This window comes from Dasypus novemcinctus, chromosome 9, assembly GCF_030445035.2.
Source record: "Dasypus novemcinctus isolate mDasNov1 chromosome 9, mDasNov1.1.hap2, whole genome shotgun sequence".
In the NCBI taxonomy this organism is placed as follows: Eukaryota; Metazoa; Chordata; class Mammalia; order Cingulata; family Dasypodidae; genus Dasypus; species Dasypus novemcinctus.
The window spans coordinates 120,405,662-120,421,956 of NC_080681.1; the positions used below are offsets into that span (position 1 = coordinate 120,405,662).

Genomic DNA, 16,295 nt, shown 5'->3' on the forward strand with positions numbered 1-16,295 from the left:
GTTACCTGCCAAATGGGGGGCTCCAGAACTTAGGACAGTACCCAGGCCACAAAGGCTTAACTAATGGGTTGAACCAGCTAATAGATAACCTCCCAAACAGAATTTTTTTTGTGTGACAGGCCAGGCTGTTGGTCGGATACAAAATAATCTGTTCAGGAAGATCACCTGCGCTCCAACATCTTAATTAGTACTAAGGCTGAGAGAAAATGGATACCACTTGCCCAGGAGTTTCTATTAAAACCCACTTTATTTATTTATTTTTCTTTATTTTTTTAAATATTACATTAAGAAAATATGAGGTCCCCATATACATCCCAGCCCCCTCACCCCACTCCTCCCCCCATAGCAACAATCTCCTCCATCATCATGAGACATTCATTGCATTTGGTGAATACATCTCTGAGCATCGCTGCACCTCATGGTTGATGGTCCACACCATAGCCCACACTCTCCCACAGTTCACCCAGTGGGCCATGGGAGGACATACAATGTCCGATAACTGTCCCTGCAGCATCCAAGTCTCAAAAATGCCCCCACATCTCATCTCTTCCTCCCATTCCCCACACCCAGCAGCCACCATGGCCACTTTCTCCACACCAATGCCATATTTTCTTTGATTACTAATCACAATAGTTCATGAATAGAATATCAGTAAGTCCACTCTAATCCATATTCTATTCCTCCATCCTGTTAAAACCCACTTTATAGTCTTCCCACTTTTAAGGACTCGGTTCAAAATGTGCATATTGCTACTAACCACTCAGCATCTCGGGATATACCTAACACATCAGATAGCACCGCTTCCACTACTGTACCTCTTCCCCACACACTGAGATCGGTGCTTGGCAAACTTTTTCTGTAGAGTCAGACAGCAAATATGTTGGTTTTTGCTGGCCATACGGTTTCTGTCACAAACACTCAATTCTGCCACTGTAGGACAAAAACAGCCACCAATAATATGTAGAAGAATGAACATAGCCATGTTCCAATAAAACTTTACTTATGGATAATGAAATTTGGATTTCATATAATTTTCACTTCATTAAATATTATTCTTTTGATTTGTCTCAACTGCTTAAAAATGTAAGCCATTCTTTGAGGCCATTGAAAAGAGGGTGCAGGTTGGATTTGGCCCACAGGTTATAGTAGTATCAGCCCGTGATCTAGATCCTTTACCACAGTGCTATGTTGATGCATGGTTTAGAAATTCGAAGAGAAGACTAAGAGTTGAGTAGTATTTTCTGAAAAGATGCTCTGCAGAATCAGCTGGTTACATTCTCAACTCTCTTTTTTCTCCTTGCTTGCAATATTAATCTGAAATTAGAAGAACTGAGAAAGCAAGGACTATGGAACAGACTTGCTTATACCTAACCATAACAGTATAGACAAAAACAGTTTGTTTTACTCCTTAAAAAAATTACATTAAAATCTTCTCACTGACAGAGACAATATTGCTATCAATTATAATGATATATAATTCTACTTCTTCCCACCCCCATCCTTCTGATTCAAAATATATTTGTTGTCTGAATGAATAAAATGCAAATAGAAGCAGTGAACTATCAGGTTTCGCCTCTTAAGAATGAAAAAAAAAAAGTATTAAAAAGATTAAAAATACCAGACTTTAAAAGGCTAGGAAGAAACCCCTACTCATGGTGGGTGAGTAAATTGTTGCCACCCCTCAGGAGAGCTATTTGGCAAAATGTCCCAAAGGTTAAAACGCACAAACTTTTGTGACTTAACAATTGCACTTCTAGAAGATAATCAGACAAGTCAACAGTAGGTACACTGAGTTTTTTTTAAGATTTATTTTATTTATTTCTCTCCCCTCCCCCACCCCCATCCCAGTTGTCTGTTCTCTGTGTCCATTTGCTGCATGTTCTTCTTTTTGTCCACTTCTGTTGTTGTCAGCGGCATGGGAATCTGTTTCTTTTTGTTGCGTCACCTTAATGCGTCAGCTCTCCGTGTGTGTAGTGCCATTTCCGGGCAGGCTGCATTTTCTTTCGTGCTGGGCGCCTCTCCTTACGGGGCGCACTCCTTGCCCATGGGGCTCCCCTACGTGAGGGACACCCCTGCGTGGCAGGGCACTCCTTGTGCGCATCAGCACTGTGCATGGGCCAGCTCCACACAGGTCAAGGAGGCCTGGGGTTTGAACCGTGGACCTCCCATTTGGTAGACGGATGCCCTATCCCCTGGACCAAGTCCGTTTCCCTACACTGAGTTTTGATCATTGAAAAATTGTTTAAAATCATTAAAGATTAAAACTATTTAAATGTACAACATGGTTAAATAGATCATGAATGGTATACAATGGAATTCTAGGCAGCCATAGATAAGTATCAGAAGCAGATATTTTTTTGAAGATTTATTTTTTATTTCACTCCCCTTCCCCTCCCCCACCCCCCCAGTCATCTGCTCTCTGTGTCCATTTGCTGTTGTGTTCTTCTGTGACCGCTTCTATCCTTATCAGGGGCACCGGGAATTTATGTTTCTTTTTGTTGCATCATCTTGTTGTGTCAGGTCTCCGTGTGTGTGGTGCCATTCTTGGGTAGGCTGCACTTTCTTTCACACTGGGCGGATCTCCTTACGGGGTGCACTCCTTGCGCGTGGGGCTCTCCTACAAAGGAGACACCCCTGCGGAGCACGGCACTCCTTGCACGCATCAGCACTGCGCGTGGGCCATCTCCACATGGGTCAAGGAGGTCCGGGGTTTGAACCGTGGACCTCCCATGTGGTAGGCAGATGCCCTATCCATTGGGCCAAGTCCGCTTCCCTAGAAGCAGATATTCATCCACAACATATGGAAAGAAAAATGAAGATTACAAACTACATGTATTATTTGTTCTCATTTGTGTAAAGTCCTTCTATATGGTGTTGACACATGTATCTGTGTATGTGAGACACACGGGGCACAACTTAATGATCACAAAAATGCTAAGCATGATTATCCCTAGGTGGTAGGAATTCAGATGATTTTCATTTTCTTGTTTATATTTTTTGGTATTGTTTATATTTTTTATAGTGAGGATGTATTACTTTTATAATTAAAAAAACATTAAAATCATTCTTATTCAAACATTTTAAAAGTTCTGTTCATTAGAAGCATTTGGGACCTACAGAAGTGAATTTAAAAGGATTTCATCCAAAGCGGTTTAAAAATACTGCAGACTGTTCAGCATGTACAGGCAAGTCCAAAGAAGTGTTCCATTCTGGTCCAAGTTTCAGTTAGCTAGCAGTACCAGAAGCTCATAAAGGAATGCTCTCCTCTTTCAAGAACCTGTCTCCCTGTGCATTTACCCCAAGAATATTCCACTATTTTTCTCCCTATGATTTCTTATTTAACAGAATGTTTTCAATGAAAGCTTAGAGGATTTAAGACTGGCTAGATAAGCAAGGGCTCAAGAAAAGCAATTTAACACCTTGTCTTAGATTAGTTTAAAATGGAGCTCTAGTTGGAGTATAAAACCCAACTATCAAAAGATAAGCTGCAACAAAAAAGAAGGAAGGTTCAACAATGAGCCCTTGATACTAATGACTATGCTTGTAAGCCTGTGCACCTGAAATAAGAATAAGGCCTAGAGCTGCAGGGCGCCTAAGAGTTACCTCCTGAGAGCCTCTGTGTTGCTCAAATGTGGCCAATCTCGAAGCCAAACTCAGCATGTAAATGTATTGCCTTCCCCCCAGCGTGGGACATGACTCCCGGGGATGAGCATCCGTGGCACCAAGGGATTACTACCAAGTACCAGCTGATGATGTAACTAGAAAATGACCTTGAATAAAAGGGTCAACTTGGACCAGCAGAATATCTCAATCTATATATAATACCAGGAGTTAAAAATGCTTTTTGACCTGAATCAAAGGGGGAAATGGAAAGGACAAATGAGTTTATATGGCTATGAGTCTCCAAAAAGAGCCAGGAGGTTATCAGAGGGGTTGCCCTTATGCACACCTGAGCAGAGTCTCAGAGACAGATAAAGTAGATACAACCCCAGGTATTGGTTCTTCTGAGGGCTACAGAGACCCACAGGTTCTATGGTCATGGCAGATGGAGTTCAGTGCCATCTCAGCTGGCCCTACTTTGGAGTTTGTGTTTCTGTGTGATGGAGCTGGACTCAGATGTGATCTTTGTCCACAAGCCTTTCCTGTGATCTTTGTCCACAAGCCTTTCCTGTTATTTTTACCGGAGCTGTAGTTGGTGCTAGGGTTTAACGTATATCCAGGGGACCTGAATCTCTGGACTGACCATGTGATAGCCAGGCCTTGAGCCTCAACAGACTTGCAACTCCTACACTCTACTTTATTAGACTTACCCCACTCAGCTAACATGGAGGTGAAGAAGGTCAACCACCACACCAGGGAGCCAAGAGTGCCTACAACTGAAAGCAGGAGAATTGCATCCAGCATCCATGTGGAATCTAAGCCCCCTCTTGATATAGATGTGGAGTGGACACAACCATTCTAAGGTCCACAGGATGGAGGAATAGAGTATGGATTAGAGTGGACTTGCTGATATTCTATTCATGAACTATTGTGATTAGTAATCAAAGAAAATGTGGCATTGGTGTGGAGAAAGTGGCCATGGTGGCTGCTGGGGGTAGGGAGTGGGAGGAAGAGATGTGATGTGGGGGCATTTTCGGGACTCAGAGTTGTCCTGGGTGGTGCTGCAGGGACAGTTACCAGACATTGTATGTCCTCCCATGGCCCACTGGATGGACTGTGGGAGAGTGTGGGCTATGATGTGGACCATTGACCATGAGGTGCAGTGGTGCTCAGAGATGTATTCACCAAATGCAATGAATGTCTCATGATGTTGGAGGAGGTTGTTGTTATGGGGGAAGGAGTGGGATGAGGGGGGTGGGGGGTATATGGGGACCTCATATTTTTTTAATGTAACATTAAAATAAAGACAAAATAAAGACAAAAAAATAATAAAGATAAGCTGGTTTGAGGGGGCTTTAAAGGAAGAAAAATGCCAAGATGAGATCCTGATTATAAGCAGTTTCTGTTACCTTAAACAAGGGGCATTCTGATGCTAGTCTGAGGATGAGACCAGGGCTGAAAAAATTGGTAAAAAAATACTAAATTTTACCTAGATTTTTATTTTCCCCTTTATAAGAAATATTTACATTATAATTTATACTTCCTGGGAGCAGATGTAGCTCAGTGGTTGAGAGCCTTCCTCACATATGCGAAGTCCCAGGTTTGATTCCCAGTACTGCCAAATAGTAACAACAATAATAATAATTATTATTATTTATGCTTCCTATAGTTTGCCATGTGCAACAACCCATACTTAAACATATATATATCATGTATTACACATATATATGTCATATATATTCACTTTTTAAAAACTTTTGTTATTGTTGTTGTTGGTTTTTCATTCAATAACCAGGAATTAAACCCAGGACTTCATACTTGAGCTACATCTGCTCCCCTCCACTTTTATTTTAACTCAGCAAAAGGCTTAAAGGTTTCTTTAGCTAATATAACAAAATTATGTTGTAGTTCAGACTATCTGAATGACATCCAGATATTTTTTCCTATTTCAAGGATGAAAAAGCCAGCCTTGAGAAGAACTGAATTTTAAAACTGACTAAAAAGAACAAGCAATGGCATAAGGATTCATAAACTATAGTAGTGCATAAGTAGCACTGTGTCTTAAATTACAAAGATAAGTTATCAAGTTTCTAAGGGAAATCAAGTCCTTAATGTCATAGTTCTAGCTTACAATTTTTCAACAAACTATTAACATGTATGAATTTCAATGTAAATGAAGCTTAATTTACAAAAGGCACTATTAATAATTTATATAATGTGCCCAACAATATCAAATTGTTATGCTGGATAAAATAGGTACCATTAGCTTAAGTTCAATATTAATGGCATTTGTTCAAGCTTAGCACAGCATACACAGAAACAGTGAAATAGCATTTTCTAATTCCCTGACCTCTTCACTAAGGTTAGTGTCAACCTTGCCATATCATATTCATTAGTTTTCATAGGGAAACTTGTAAAGCTAAAAATGCAATTTATTTTGGGGAGCGGACATGGCTCAAGTGATAGAGTGTCTATCTACCAGATGGAGGGTCCAGGGTTCGATCCTTAGGGCCTCCTGATCCATGTGGTAAGCTGGCCCCATGCGCAAGGAGTGCCGTGCCACACAGCAGCATCCCTGAGTAGGAAAGCTGACGCAGAAAGATGACGCAACAAAAAAGAGACGCAGTTTCCCAGTGCCACCGGATAATGCAAGCGGATGCAGAAAAACACACAGTGAATCAACACAGAGAGCTGACAAGATGAGGGAAGGGGAGAGAATAAATAAAAATAAATCTTAAAAAAAATAAAAGCAATTTATTTTGAAGCACATTATTTTAATCATGTGGGCACTGCCTTAAATAATTAATACATTAATTTTTTGGCTGGGTAATTTTTCTACTCTTACGGTTCTTTTACCTCAAAAGTGGTGAAATAGCATCATGCAATGATTCTTGTGGTAAATCCTCACTTCCTAAGGCTTCTTTGCTTAATAGTTGGACGATATATTATGAGGGATTCACAAGAAACAAAGAAATTCAAAATTACTGGGGAAAACTGGGCATTTTCAAGTTAAAAAACACTGCTTACAGCATGGTGAGAAATAGCAACACACTCCAAACATATTAATGCCACAGAACTTCTTGATGGAAACTGTCTAAATATCTCCTAAAATATTTTATTTTTATGCTTTTAGATATTTATGTGGGAAAATGTTCCTGACAGGAACGTTTTTCCTTACCACCCAAACACTTCGCTTGCTTTTAAAAAGGAACTGCACCAAGGGGCTGCTTTGAGAGTGGGAGGGGCTCCCCCCTGGGCACCTGATCTGAGCTCAGTCAACAGAAATGCTGGATTCCCAACACAATGATCCAGGAGACAGCAGGCATAACAACAAATTTTCTCTTCACAACTACGCACCATTGTTAGATTGTTAAATTGAGGATTGTACAGCACAGAGGTAAAGTATCCTGCGCAAAGTCACAAAATGAGAGGCAGGATTTGAACCCAGGCAATCCAAAGGATGCATTTTTCACTGCCTCCCTGCCAAGCGCACGGGTTCTAGTGTTGCTTCTGCACCTCACAAGATGTGTGTGCCATGGGAAGGAGCAATTCATCTCTCTTTCTAGACTTCATCTCTAAAAAGGTGATAATGCTCTGCTCCATCTTCTAGGAAGGATGGGGGGAACATGAGCTTAATAGAAGGAAAACCTTCTGAAAAGTTAAAAGCTCTATATAAATGTGCCATGTGCTGACTACATCCAACTCTAAATACTCCATGAACACTAAGATTATTTTCTAAATTACAAAGAATCTACCGCTTTTGTTTGCAGCCACTTTGTAATGTGTTTTATAGTGTCTATCAGAGGCCTGCAATGTAGCAGACCATGGCACAGGAAGACAAGGTCCTACCTGCAAAGGAAAACACTTGGAAAAAGGCAATACAAATAGTGAGTTTGACATTTATTGTTGAGGACAGCCAAGTGGTTTCAAATGCAAAAGCATATGTAAACAGCAGTCTGTATCCAAGGAAACACATTTTTTCTTTAATAAAAATACTCTTGATTTTAAAGAACATATTAAAATGATTTTAATTTGAAACGTCAAATCTTGAGAGAATGAGATCATTTCTTTAAAAACCTGTAAAACTCTGATAAACAAAGGACCAGAATGCTTTCTTACCTCCCACATGTATACATTATTCTTAACCTGAGATCGTTTTTTCTTATCACCAACAAATGGCCCAAACTTTTTGCCTTTTAAAATTGGTTTAGTGGCCCAGACACCTAAAAAATAAAACCAGTATTTTTACAACGCATTGTGGTTATTTTAAAGATTGAAAGCATTAAAATTAATTCAGTTTCACAAAATATTGAAAGGGCTAGACTGCCTAAAACCAAGATTATGTTAAATCAAATGAAAGCAAGTTAAATCAAATTAAATGCAAGTCCTCATGGGGATTTTTCTTTTTCTTCTGTATTTTCTGAATATTTTTAAAAAGCAACTTATACTGTGCTATAACTAGGAAAGAATTTTTTATATTTGTTTTAAATGTTTACATGTAAAACTATCCCAAGCACAATCACAAATACTTGAAAAAAGCACAATTACAGCATCTGAAGAGAAAAAAAAAAATCAGAATGTAGTGAGACTACAAATAATTTTTAAACTCCTTTTCTTACTTCTCTACTGATTTCAAGCTATATCTAATGAACATGGGGTGCTTTTATAATGGATTAGAAATGTAATTTTATGGCTAAATATTTTTGAAGTTTGTTTGCTTAAAATGGAAAACCCTCTACTCTCTCTAGTAAAGTTTCCTGAAAAGTTGAACTACTTAAACCACTTACTTTGCAGAGTTTCAAAGAGCAGCCAGGATTTGTGCTGCCCTGTGGCAGTCTCTGGTGTTTTTCTATTTCCTATGCACTGACCATAAACCAAACAGAGAAGATGAAGAAGGAGTCGGGTAAAATGGCAGGAGACCAGCCCAGGAATCAAGGGAACTGGCATTCAGTGGTGGTTCCGTCACCAACAGCATCACTTTGAGCAGATTCCTTCACCCCTTTGGGCCTAATTTTCTTGTTTACCAGTCCTGTCCAGCTAAGATTTGCAAATCTCCCTTGCTGTAAGTCTGCTATGAATCATATTTGACAACAGAGCTAGCAATCTGTCGATCTATAAAATCAATCACATTCATTTGAACACAATAAATGCACAAATTATTCAGTGAGTAATTTTTAAGAGAATTAGGAGAAGCATTTATTTTTAAAGTATACTCAAACATACATTCATTTAGAACTGGAATATCAAAAGAATATACAAAAAAAAAGGAAATAACTGTAATATATTCCAACACTGTATTCTGACTAAATTTTTAAGAGGCCCAGGAAGGCCCAGAGGAACGGACACTTGAACTGTATGTATGTACATTTGTATGAGTGTGTAGTTCTGTTTCTATTTTTATAATCTATGTCCACCCTGGATTCTTGAATGATAAGCAGGACACAATCTTCCCTGTCAAAGTATAACTCTCTTGTTTTTTAAGGTTAGATCTCTACCTTAAAAATCCTTTATGAATCCTGGTAGCAGCCTGCTCTTTATTCCCGCCTCTCTGAGACTGTTACTCACCAATCCGGGTCTTATCCACAGCAGATGGGAAAAGCCTCACTTCCTCCGGAAGTCCTCGAAGCACATGTTCAGGTATTTCGGCCAGGGTCTCAGCAGCTGCAACAGGCTCAGTACCATTCTGCAAGTCAAGAAACAGAAGGATCACAACAAAAGGGAGGAAAACCAGTTAACCTTTCCTTTTCCAGTCTAATAAACACACATGCAAAAATGTAACAGAAACCTGAAGCTGGCTAGGCAAACCAAAACAATGATGTCAAACATTTCAGGAGTTGCTTTGATGCTTGCTTCTAAAGCTCCCAAAGAAACTTCTGCAACTTTCAGTGATGTCTGTGTTAATCTTATTTTGTTCCAGTCACCTGTAGCCATTTTCAAAATATATAAATTGCAGGTACCATATTGCTTTAAACTTCCACAGAATCTGCCACTCAAATACAGTTTACGTTTACTTTTAACTCAAAGGCTGCCCTCAGCATGTTGATACTTATAAAATAAAAATCAACACTCTCTACATAAAGTAAGAGTTGGAACACACTTGTAAAGGCCACTTGACCAACCTGGCCACACCCTATCCAAGATTCCACTACTCCAAAAATAATCTCGTCCCCCTGACCAGGGCTCCAATACTGCACCCAAGAAATTATATCTAATTATGGTCTCTCATTGGAGGTGCAACCTTTCCAGTGAACAGTATTTTACCACTATATGCCAAGTAACCACGACATCACAAAATCACTACGAAAAATATTTTTATACAATAACTAATCAAAGTTTACACTAGAATTCCCTAAAATCTTAAGGAATATGATTATCACTAGCTATGTATCTAAGGAAACAGGAAGGGGGATTTGAGCCACCTGGTAGGACAGGACTATTATTTGAAAAGCAACATCCAAATCAAAGGAAAAACAAGTGTCTATTAACCGGAACCACATTCGCCCTAAAGAACTGCTGGGCACACTGTGTGCGACACTGCTAAGAATACTGGGCTTTGTAGTTGAGAGTGTGTTTGACTTCACTGCAAAGGAAAACATTTCTCAAGGACTTTCAAAGGAACCAATGCAGGCAAAAACCAAAGTCCAAGCTAAAAAGATTAATTTCCCCCCACAACAATGAAGCTCTTGTAGTTTTTAAGAACCTTATGTGCCAAGAAAAGAATATCATCCAAATTTGTAGACTCTCAGCATATCAATATTTTTAAAATATCAATAGACTTATTTCAAGAAAAATAAAGCCCAAAGCTACGAGGAAGTCATTATGAAGGTCTATTCACCATTCACTTGGCCTGTTTCAAGCTGGAATACACAAGGGAGGGCACCACAGACTGGGGTTCATTTCTGGAACAGGGCAAGGCCAGTGGTGCATACACTTCAGAAGACCCAAATACTTCTCCTTCTGCCGGAGTTGTACCTTGGTCCCCGACAACCTCACCAAGCACAATCTAAATGCCTTTCAAAATACGAAAATACCAAATTCATCCTAGAAAATGGTTTCAACATATTTTTAATTAGCGAAAGTGTTTATAAATTTAGTGCACATATTTTTGGCTTCTAAATGCAATGTTCCCGTCTTTAAAAAATTTAATCTAGATTCTGTATTTTTGGAAATGTGAATACATTTTTTCCAAAGGGGGAAAAGATATTAAACTGATAATTAGTCTCCTAGGTTATATAATACTCATTTTAATACACTAATAAATTAAGTAATTAATATTACTTAACAAATATTAGCCAGTGGTGAGTCCTACCAGCATGTAGTCATTTAGTACAATAAGGAGGCGTTTTCGTTCCCTAAGATGCTATTCTAAGCAAAGATCTAAAAGGCTTTAACCTCTCCAGGAGCATTGCACTTTGAAAAAACAGAGCATCTGCTACCTAAATCCATACTTCAGGTACCATTAGAGTCACATTAAAACAACTTGCCATTTATCAAGCACTTTCTCAGTGCAAGGCATAGTGCTAAACATTTAGTATGTTTGAGTTTATTCAATCAGCCCCTGAGTCAGTACTATCAGCATTCCTACATTACAGAAGGAAACTAAGGCCTAAAGAAGTTGTGGGACTTACTCAAGGCAGGGATTTGAACCCTTGTCTGTCTCACTCTGTAGCCTTTCAAGCATGGAACCAGCACAGTGTTTCCAATTAATATTCTGCTGGAAAATAATCTGACAACCACTGTCCAAAACACCTTCTAACTTCCATGGAAATGTCAGCAGGGGATGGGACCTAAGGCAAGAATGGTCATTCCCATAGGCAATGTATAACTTGAGTGTAAGATGGAGATCACTTACATTAACCATATGAAACACCTGTGAATACAAAGAACGTCAGCAGAGCTGCCGCAGGAGGAAAAAATAAGGAAAATTCCTTTGCATTTATTTACCTGCTTTCAGCGAATCATTATTTTTAATGTGGACTCATTTGGAAGAAAGCTTTTTACTGGTTTATTTTAGTAACCTTCATGCTATAACGGGACTCAACCAAAACAGGAGAGCCTCAATCCACACCAGCCTACCCAGACACTACCTGGCACTAGCCAGCCCAGGTCTTCACTCCCAGCCTCTCCAGCAGTTGGAATTTCTACTGGTAGCTATGGCTGGATACTTTATGGAACATTTTTAGAAAATCAGTGTTTTGAGATTAATGTAGACTCATGGATAGGGTTTGTCTGCTTAAATAGAACCACCCTTTCCCCTTTCTTATTTTTTCTTTATAGCTTTTATCACAATTTGATGCTTAGCCACGGACCTTTAATGTTTGTCATCATTTAAATCTTTGCTGAGTGAATAATGACTTTTTGTAAGCTACTTCAAACCTTTTATAGAAAAAGGATGGGTACGGAAAAAAAACCACAGTCATCTGACAGTATTTTCTTACTTTTTTCAACTTTCTTGAATTTAAATTAGGTATTCTTCTGGGTCAATATAAGAATTCTTTTTTAGAAAATATGATATGCTCTCAATTCCAAGCAACGAGTATACAAATAAAAGCTTTGAAACAAAAAAACTTAAAAAAATTTCTCTGCCCAACATATTCATAAACTGGGATGTCTTTTTTACATATATCCTGATCATATTAGATGTGATATTAAAACAGGGTCATCTTGACTCTTATGATAAAGAATCACAATTTGGTCCTTTTCATTCTCATTCTCTCACAAGGGCACAGTAGTTTTCCAGAGGCAATGTGTGATGATGTCACCACTCCGATGGCTAACAGAATATGTTTGTTTATTCCTGTGTTTCAAATTTTTCTGATTTATGAATAAGGCCTGTAGCCTAATTAGCATTTTGTACAATGCTGATTTCCTGGTTTTAGTATTATACTACAGTAATGTTAGATGCCACCACTGGGGAAAGCTGGCTGAGGGGAACACAGGACTCTGCGTACTATTTTTGCAACTTCCTGTGAGTCTAGAGTTATTTCAAAATAAAAAGTTTAAAAAATACATGTTTTAATTTCCAACATGGTAAATATCCATAGATATAATCCACATAAACAAAAGCTCTTTGGGTTTCTCAATAATTATTAAGAAGGTAAAGGTATCCTGAACAAAAAGTTTGAGACCTGCTGCACTAAACGATACCACCTCTACTTTTCTGTACATTCAAGCTCAACACTAAGAAGCAGAGGGCAGGAGAGATTTCTAAAAACCAAACTGACAGGAATGTGGCAATCAGAGTAGAGGGTACGGAAGGGAGGACTCATCCATGCATGTGTGCTCTCCCCTGCCCCTCCACTCCATCCTTCCTGATTACACGTGTCTTTTTCATTTTAAAAGTTTCAAGCCTAAATATAATTACACTAAAGGTGAACAAGCAAAATACAGTGTAATAAACTGGGATACATTGCGGTGGTTTCAGAATATTAAAAACAACTTGCTACCTGATGGGGATAGGAAAGAAAAGCCAGAAGAGAATTCCAGCAGTCCTTTGCTTTTTTTTTTTTTTTGTATATTTTGTTACTAGGTACCATAAAATTGATTTGTTAAAAAAAGATGATATGAATACCTTCCATGTACAGATAAAACATGAAAATCCATGAATTGTATGTATTAATTAACCCCATGATGTTCAGAGAATATCAATTCCATCTCTGATTCAAAACATAGGAATCCCTGACAGTCCTCTGCTTTAAACCCCAGGGTGGTAAGCCGGAGACCCCATCAAGGTGTGAAGATTACCTACAGGGGCCAATCTATATTTACATTTGAGGTCTGGGCCCTACCCAGATGACTCCTTAGCCTCCTAGAGCCCTTCCCTAGTAGAAGTCCCCTAATGCTTGGCTAGGACACTCAGATCTCACAGCAGCTTTCATGCCCCACTGCAACGTTGCCTGGCACAGGATGCCTAACTCAGAGTAGTAGTTGCTCAATACATATTTGTCCGAAGAGTGAACAAACAGACGTCCGGTATTCAGCTGCCAAGAGGTCTGGGGTGCAGAAAATGGCTGTAAAAAGTGGTACAGACTCAACTGACAATTGAGACCATGGAGTGGAGGAGACTGCTTAAATGGAGAGCAGAGAAGGAGAGAAGAGGTGAGAACACAGCCTTCAAGACACTATCATCTAAAAGTAAAAGAGGAGAAAAGGAGTAGCAAAGATGTCTTACTAGAAGAAGCAGAAAGACCATGATGTCAGAAAAGTCGGGCAAAAGGATCAAGGAAAGGGAATGCTGCTGCTGCTCCTTCAAAATCTTATCCATTTGGTCATTTTCTCCAGTTCTTACTGCCATTATCCTTCAAATCAAAAATAAGACAGCAACCTCCACCTGCCTACAGATGTCCAGTGAGTGTCCCACATGCCAGCACCATGCCACTCTAGGAAAACAGCAAAGAAGGGGAGAGGTGAGGTCCTGCCCACCTGCAGCACCGAGGTAAAGTGGAAAGAGATGGACCCTTTCCTCTGTTATCAGAGAAATAAGGAGGGGATAGGGCTTTAGTTGGGATTCTAAGGGAAGGCATCTTTGAGGAGACTACACAGAGAGAGTTGGCCTTGAAGGCTGAGAATAAGCCAAGTTGTGAGGTTAGAGTGTTCCAGGCAAACTCCTGAGGGGAGAAAGGGGTTGGCAGGTTTCAGGAATAAAAAGAAGCCACTGTGGCTGGGTCGGAAAGAAGCTGAGACACTGAGGTGGTGGCCTCTAGAGCATGTAGAACCTCGAAGGCCATGATAAACCATGAAATTAGTTTTATTCTGAGAGCCGTGGGAGACGATAGGGTTTTGAGTCAGGGAGTGGGAAGATACGATGTGTTCTGGCTTCCAGTCTATTCTATATTCGACTTCTCCAATATCCTCTGCCTACTTGATTAATCATCCTATAAAGCATTCTAGCTCAAAACACTTTTAAACTTTCTAAATAAAACTCTCTAGTGATTTTAGAGACTTTCAAGGTTCAAGGGAGGCAAAGAAAATTAGGTACCTGAGGGCCTTCTCAACCTGACACATCCCTTCTCCTACTCCTACCAGGAAAATTCTGATACAGGACGGGGGTGAGGGACAAGCAGGAGAAGGAGCTTTCTGCTTCCTCCCAGTGAGTCTTACTGGTGAGATTTAGTTGCAACTTTTCAAACTATCTTCTTCCAAGGCAGCAAACAGTAGGACCACAGCCTTTCAAGTCAGATGGGGTTTGTATGGTCTACACACGGCTTTAAAAAAGTAAAATAAAGTCTATTGGAAGAATCAGAGAGAGAAAAAAAAACATTTTACTCTTCAAGTTCTTCCCTGGCCCCTGCAGACATGTAAATTCCTGGTGCAACCCTCTGGCCCCTCCTCACCTCACAAGACTAGGTATATATGGATCTTTCATAATTGGGGCTTTCAGTAAATTATCAACCCCAGGCCATTGGTCCTTCTGGCCTTCATCCTCTAACAAGTCAATATTTTCTAGATCCTTCCAGGTCAAGTTCAAATCCCAGCTCATTCAGAAAGACATTCCAAACAACTCATGATGACTTTCATTTTTCTCCTATATATGTAATATCAATTTTATGTTGTATAAATATAGCACTCAAGGCATGTACAGAATGGTTGAATGGGGAGAGAGACTATTGGTGAGGTAATCAATTAGGAGCTTCCTATGGGCCAACATCTAAACAAAAGCTGTTGTGGGTCTGAAGTCATGTAGCATCACTGATTAGAGATAGTTTACAGGGCAGAATCCGGACGTGGTTCCTAGTTGCAAAATAACTGACAATGATGATAATAGTTGTAATACTTAGGTAGTGCTTCCCATATGCCAGGCACTAGCCTAAGTGCTTTACATTTATCAATCAATTTATTCTTTACTACAACTCCACAGGACGAGCACCATTACTATACTCTGTAACAGACAAGAAGTTGAGACCAAGAGGTCAAGTGACTCACTCAAGGTCACACAGCTGGAGAGGCAAAGCCAGACAGGAGCACAGGCTGTGCAGCAAAAGACAGGAAAGATGGGCACAAGTACAAACCTCCTCTCTGCCTAAGTATTAATAACAGAATCACATCAAATGTAAGCCTTCTTGCCACAGTTCCTTTCATAGTTATATAAGGAAATGCTATTTGAGTTGCTTACTTTTCAAATCTCAGAAGCTAATAGTTTCATTCAGAAAGATAAAGTTCCAGATTTTATAAAAATTGCTAATTTATCTAGTAGAATACATGATTCAAAATGAGATTTTAAGTGCCATCATTAGTCAATATGTTAATTTCCTAACCTATACATTCATGAACTGAGGTTTAAGTCATAACAGATAGGAACTGTCTTGCTTGGAAATCTATTCTAAGTCACTAAATTTTTAAAAGCACTGTTTATGTATTAGACTGCCAGATTCTTAAAAACATTTGTTTTAATTTAATTCTTTAAAAAGTCTGAAAAAAATCAAACTTGTATTTATAATTACCTATAAAAATATAATTCTGTATTAGTAAGATGCTAAAACAGAGAAAAGTGGCTTCAATTTCATAAACCATGTGTATATTTTAAGACTCGAAAAAAAGGAGGGGAGATACCTAAAATGAAAGACAGAAAGCCATCCCAGTGTTTAACCGGACTTTTTTTTTGGTTAGGAGACACTGGGAATTGAACCCAGAACCTTGTACGCGGAAAGCAAGCACTCAGATACTCAGCTACATCCACTCCCCCAGCTCTTTTGAAA

At 39.3% G+C, this 16,295-nt stretch overlaps 1 protein-coding gene across 8 annotated transcripts in view; it reads right to left on the reverse strand.

Annotated features, from left to right (window-relative positions):
• Positions 1-16,295, reverse strand: part of PRDM2 (PR/SET domain 2) — a 135,110-nt gene that overhangs the window by 96,307 nt on the left and 22,508 nt on the right. For 5 of the 8 annotated variants that reach the window (XM_012528965.4, XM_071217779.1, XM_071217776.1 and 2 more), the window contains 2 exons: positions 9,166-9,283; positions 7,720-7,823 (listed from right to left, as the gene is read on the reverse strand). In XM_012528965.4, the coding sequence (XP_012384419.2) occupies positions 7,720-7,728 (9 nt within the window). In that variant the 5' untranslated portion in view covers positions 7,729-7,823; positions 9,166-9,283. The remainder of the gene's footprint in view (positions 1-7,719; positions 7,824-9,165; positions 9,284-16,295) is intronic. The other 3 variants (XM_071217778.1, XM_071217780.1, XM_071217777.1) reach the window with 1 other exon arrangement.